Source organism: Physeter macrocephalus, chromosome 4 (assembly GCF_002837175.3).
Source record: "Physeter macrocephalus isolate SW-GA chromosome 4, ASM283717v5, whole genome shotgun sequence".
Lineage (NCBI taxonomy): Eukaryota > Metazoa > Chordata > Mammalia > Artiodactyla > Physeteridae > Physeter > Physeter macrocephalus.
This window is the reverse complement of record NC_041217.1, coordinates 109,337,827-109,344,207: the sequence shown is the minus strand read 5'-3', so window position 1 is coordinate 109,344,207 and position 6,381 is coordinate 109,337,827. Positions and strand designations below refer to the sequence as shown.

At 41.8% G+C, this 6,381-nt stretch overlaps 1 protein-coding gene across 2 annotated transcripts in view; it reads right to left on the bottom strand.

The window, feature by feature from the left end:
* Positions 1–542: 542 nt before the first annotated feature.
* The window catches only part of DDAH1 (dimethylarginine dimethylaminohydrolase 1), a 168,658-nt gene continuing 162,819 nt past the window's right edge, over positions 543–6,381 (bottom strand). For both annotated transcript variants that reach the window (XM_024119982.1, XM_024119983.3), the window contains exon 6: positions 543–3,585. In XM_024119982.1, the coding sequence (XP_023975750.1) occupies positions 3,469–3,585 (117 nt within the window). In that variant the 3' untranslated portion in view covers positions 543–3,468. The remainder of the gene's footprint in view (positions 3,586–6,381) is intronic.

Below are 6,381 nucleotides of genomic sequence, written 5' to 3'. Positions count from 1 at the left end.
GGCTGGGCCCGTGAGCCATGGCCGCTGAGCCTGCGCGTCCGGAGCCTGTGCTCCGCAACGGGAGAGGCCACAACAGTGAGAGGCCCACGTACCAAAAAAAAAAAAAAAAACCCCTTCATATTTCCTAAGAAACTCTTACTATAAAATAAACAAAACCAAAAACCAAACTCTTGCATGAACACAGGAAAAAAATCTTTCAACTGTCTCCATAACTGAGTCACATTATAATGTGCTGACGACAGTTAGGAGTCAAAGGAACAAGGGAAGCCTTTTTGAGGAGGAACATATGTGAAATCAAGATCTCCTGACCACACATGGATAATATGCATACTTTTAAAGCACCAGAAGTATGAAGTATCCTTTGATTATCATTTTAATCCAAGCTTTTGATAGCAGTTGACTTACAGGTATAGTATTTCTAATTCCATAGCTTACAGGACAAGAGAAAAAAAAAAAACAACTTCCCATCTCTGGTAGCAAAGAAATGGTGACTTCATTCACCACAGCAGTTTCTGTTGCAAAAAAGAGACATAGGCTATTGATCACAGTACAACTCATACTTTATTCCATCGTGATTGGTATACTTGTAGGATCAGTACAGCAAGAGACTAAAATCAGTGCAGAATTTCTCTGGACTAAAGGGCCGTGAAAGGCATTACTGGTTTTGGCACACAGAGTGGATAACCGTACACTGGCTGTAACAGGATGGTCAGTACGATAAAATGCACGAATCTAACACCATGTGGAAATCATGTCTGAGTTCTGTAGAATGTAAAGGAGTAAATAATTGCGAAGACTAACATGCAACTCTAAATAAGTCACATTGTTCATCTACAGACTATTTCCCCCCTTCGAGATGAAGAGATGGCCTTAGTAACCTGTTCACAGTAGCTTAAAAGAGCAATCAATACACAGTAGAGAGATCTGCCTGCTGATTTCTATAGCAATTCATCACAGTTGAAGAAATAATGCTAAATCATGTACTTTCTCTATATTGTCCTTATTAAGTTGAATCTTACTGACCAAGTGATTCTGACTCAACTTTTATTTACTTAAATACAATTTCTAATGTCTTTATAATGTCAAAAAGCAGTTTCTGTTAGCTTTTCCTTATAAATCACAATGGACAAGAGGGGAACGGGGTAGCGGGTTGTCTTTCCTCTTCAAATATAACATGATGCTGATGAGTACACCAAAGAAATAATACTACTATGCTGCAAATATTTTAGGTTTTCACATCATCATATCACAGAGAGAGTCCAAAGAAGCCAGCCTTGTAGCAGTGCAGAATAAGATTCTGTAGAAGAGGCGCATAGATTCTAAGTGATTTCTTGAGACAAAGAGAAGGAAAGATGGAAAGACGCAAAGAAAAGGAAAAGTGAAAACAGCCTTCTGTAGAACAAATGGTTCAAAAGAAAAATTGATTCACTTGCAATTTACTAAACATAATAGAGAACAGTTCTTTAGTTTGGAAAGCTAGAAATAAAGATATTGGAAATTATATGCCAGTTAGCTGTACTATTAAGACTGAAGTGGCTGATTAAGTGAGTTTTCCTGTGGTTGTTTTTGAGGGAGGATTTCTGTTTTTGCCAGCATAGGGCCGGATTTAACCCCAAAGGGCAACCATAACTACTGAGGACAATTTTTCTTTATTAACTTGGGCATGTGGGTAACATTCATTCTCTCTGTGGTGAAAACATATTATTCACCCATGATGAGACAGTTGGAAATATGACAGTGACCAAGATACGTCTCAGTCATAGGATGCATGAAATTAGATATTTGAACGTGATATGAATATTAAAGTCAAGCAAAAAGAAAAAGAAGGAGGAGAAGGAATTTCTTCTAAGTCCGACATAAAATGATCAAATAAATGAAGAAAATAGTAGTTAAGGTTGTCTTGGTTTGCTCAGAGGTTTCTCACTTCCATTTGTTCAGGGGGAGATGAAATGAGTGAAGGTATTCTCTCTTGGTCACCAAACATGAGGAATGTCTGATTACAAACACGTTAGGTGAGCCTAGCAAGACTTGAAGTAGCATTCCTTAAACTCCCTGAATCTTAATCTTAGCCATAGGCAATACAGGAAAGGTGGAGATGACTGGGAAGTTTGATAACATGCCTGGATCAGTCACCATTCCTTGGAAAGTACCATTTCCCTGGTCTGCTAAAAGACTGATTCTTTCATTTATGTAAAAGACAACCATCTCTCCCTTCACTGCGGCATTGTTCTTTGTTAAGAGATTCGTGTCAGTTTAAGGTTGTGTAATTGGAAGGCTACAGAGGAGAGAAGTTTTAATTGAATTCCACAGTAAATATTCACGGATATTTCAAAGTAGAATTGTCCATTGTCTGCGGCTGGTTTCAAGCACCAAGCCTATCACTTCCTGAACATGCTCTATCTGGCTCGCTCTAGACCATCAATAATCATTTTTAGATGTAATGTCTCTTTTGAAAGAAATAACTCTGTAGATCAGCAAAAAAATAACTCTGTAGATTAAGGGGTAGAAGCCTGGAAACAGGGTGAGTCACAATGGGGGGAGATGAAAGTAAATTGAAAGAAAAAAATAAGTCTATTCCCCAAGGTCTGTATATGGCCAGTAATAAAGCAAAAATTCATGGAATGTGACTTAAAGATTTTCTAAAGTGTTGTACTCATGGGGTGTGTCCAGGCTTCTTGATCTGCAATCCCCTAGCAACCATCTGGTGCTGAATTCACCTTCCTAGGTGTGGTGCCCTACTTCTTCTAGAATTTAGATCTCTGGGGCAAACCCCACTGGGATGCGCCTCTGTGCAGTGAACTCTCCCCTAAACAGCCGCTCTGATTTTGGTCACGGTTCTGCTGAGGGGCCTGTTTGACCCTCTGGGGGAAAGTGGTGGTGGCGGCAGAAGATGTAGCGGCGAGGCAGAAAGACTGCTGGCAGACAGGGTCCACCTGCAGGAAGATGTGCAGAAGGCAAGACCCCGGATTCTACCCAAGGTCAAGGTGACTGTGATAGAAGTGGGAAAGTTTTCATACTTCGGAAGGAAACAAACAGGGAAAGGAGGAGGATCCACGGACCAGGGAATTTCATAGGAGCCAAAGATAATTAATGATATACAGAAAGAAAATCCAGCTTAGCTGACTGATCAAGAAGACATTCTTCGGTTTATATTGGCAAATAAACGATTTTCACACTGATAATACAAACACTAAAACGAGTGTTTCCTTACAATTATTAATCACATTTCAATAATTCATTAGCTCTATATTTTCTAGATTGCTTAATTCATTGAGCAAATCCACAGTTTAGATACCACCTCGAGGGGAGGGGCTGGGGGAGGTGCAGAACGAAGCAATTAAATTTAGAATTGTAAACCAGAGTTAGTAGCACAGTGGCATAAAAGATTGTCAATGAAAACGGTAGGAATGGGTACAGTTATCGGCCTTACAAGTGCAGTATCGCCGGCTACACGGGAGGGACTGCGACTCAGGAGTCTACTTTCTTGTTAATTAAAATCGAGCAGCAGGTCAGCAGCCCGTCCACCTTTTCCATTTCAGAATGGCTCACAGGGATCAGCATATGGTCCTTCAGTTTTTCATAAACCTGCAGGAGGAATCAAGGAAAAGTAGAGAAGAAGGCTTATGTTTCTGCCTCTGTCTTCCCTGGCCCCCAGGCCCACCCCCTCCACCTGGGGTAGAGGATTCATTTAGCTTGTAAGTTTAGGCTTTTTACCCATTGAACCCCAAGATATGCATGGAACCAAGACCACACACATGCCTACAGTGATACCCAGAGAGCTAGCAGCATTGGTTAACCACTAGCTCTATGCTCTAACCTCAAAGCCAAAGATGTGTCAGAAATGTGGTTGTTACTAGAAAGGCCTTTACTCTGCCCTTGTCATTGCTAGATTAAGTGATGTATGAAAGTTGGTGGACGTGTTTACAGGCTGAGTATGACTCTCTCTCCACGTTTCAAAACCCTCTCAACTATAATGTTCCTTTCCTTAATAAGACCATTGGAAAAACTTGACAAAGTATAATTTAAGTGAAGGATTTCAGGTCAAACTGCTTTTAAATTACAGGTGTGTGAATTTTAGAGCATCTTTTGACACGAATAGAAAGAAAGCAGGTGTCAAACCTTCAAATTAACAGTCCACAGATTTTTTCTCTGATGATAAAACAAAGAACATTTTTTTTTTTTTAAAAAAGGCAAAATCACTTGAAAATACACTGCCTAAAAACAATCTACCAGGGCTTCCCTGGTGGCGCAGTGGTTGAGAATCCGCCTGCCGATGCAGGGGACACAGGTTCGTGCCCCGGTTCGGGAAGATCCCACATGCCGCAGAGCGGCTGGGCCCGTGAGCCATGGCCGCTGAGCCTGTGCTCCGCAACGGGAGAAGCCACAACAGTGAGAGGTGCACGTACCACATAAAAAACAACAAAAAAAACACAAAAAAAGCCAATCTACCATGCTTCTGTAGGATGTACTTTGGTACAGTGGTTAATTTTTTTTTTTTTTTAATTACCTTCATTCAAGTCAATTTGTGTGTGTGTGTGTGGTATGCGGGCCTCTCACTGTTGTGGCCTCTCCCGTTGCGGAGCACAGGCTCCGGACGCACAGGCTCAGCGGCCAGGGCTCACGGGCCCAGCCGCTCCGCGGCATGTGGGATCTTCCCGGACCGGGGCACGAACCCGTGTCCCCTGCATCGGCAGGCGGATTCTCAACCACTGCGCCACCAGGGAAGCCCGGTACAGTGGTTAATTAAGAGTGCTGGAACCACACAGAATTGGGTTCCAGCCTCAGCTCTGCCAACTTACCGCTCCAAGTGTAATTTCAGTCAAGTGGCATCCCCTCGGGATTATTTCTCTGTGTGATTGGAGTAATATAATAATAGCACCCTCACAGGGCTGCTGTAAGGAATGAATAAGATAATGCATGCAGCGTGCCTGGCACAGGGGAAGCACTCAATAAACATGATGTTACTGTTTTTGGTGGTAGACCCAGGGCTGAATTCAGAAGCAGTTAATGATCATCTCGTTATCAGATGATTGATGTGGCTGAAGGGGTATGAATGATCCAGAGCTGTGTTTCTCCAAGTGAGTTCAGTGACCAAGGGGCTTACTGATATTGCAGATTCTAGGGTGGGGGGTCTAGGAACCTGTATTTTTAACAACCCTAATGCACATTAAATTGTGAGACTCACTATTCATCTGAGAGCTGGTTAAGCCCCAGTCCAGGGGGTCAGGGGTCCTATATTTTCCTCAGGTTCACACTTTCAGCCATGGAAAAAGAAAAAAAATTATCTATTTATCCTCTTCTCCTGCTCTCTTTCTAATCTGCTGAGGGGGATCCTGACTATGAGGATAAGCCTAGTATTATACAGTATTGCATATTTAAAAGGTAGCAGAAACTATTTTCTAAAAGTTTTAAAGCTTAAGATTAAAAAAAAGAGAGAGAGATCAGTGGTTACTAAGACTCTTCTGTAATGCTTACTATAAATATCTTGCTCCTCTGGACAGAGATGAACATACTGAAATGCCTAAAAAAGATACGAACACTTGAAGGATCTATGGACCAACACCCTTAATCTGCTTGGTATGATTAAATTGAAATTACCAAAGTATACAGAGATGAACATACCGAAATGCCTAAAAAAGATATGAACACTTGAAGGATCTATGGACCAACACCCTTAATCTGCTTGGTATGATTAAATTGAAATTACCAAAGTATACAGATGAGACTGGCATGCCCTGAAAGACTGGGAAGATTTTCTCAGACCAGGAAAGAATTCCATACGGAGGGGGCAATTCCCTGGTTGGAACATAAATGCAGAGCTACTTGGAGGGACCAGCTGGCTGGTTCCAAGTGTGCTATATTTATATTTCTTCTTGTTCTATCCTTTCAGGCCTTTGTTGCCTAGGATGTGTAGCCCCTGCTTTTTTGCAGCCCTGACAATGAGCACCCTTCTCTTTGGGTCATTCCTACTTCTCTGACTTAAGAAACAAATGACCCTCTGATGAGGGGCAGCTTAGATTTGTCAGAAAACAATGAGGCAGTTGGCCATCTAATTGTAGTTCTCTATGCTTAATGAGCATGTCAGTGTCAGGAAGTACATTTAATCAGAGCTGGAGCACAGACTTGGGAGATCCAAATACTCATTTGAAAAGGTCTGAATACCAGGCATGATCATCTCAATTACTTTGCATGCATTAGTGACCAGTGACACTAACGAGAAGAGCGAGTTAAATACACTTTCCTTCGGCCCTAAATTATGTTATCCTTGTAAATTGTGGAGATTAATCCTTTGTCAGTTGCTTCATTTGCAAATATTTTCTCCCATTCTGAGGGGTGGGATAGGGAGGGTGGGAGGGAGGGAGACGCAAGACGGAAGAGATA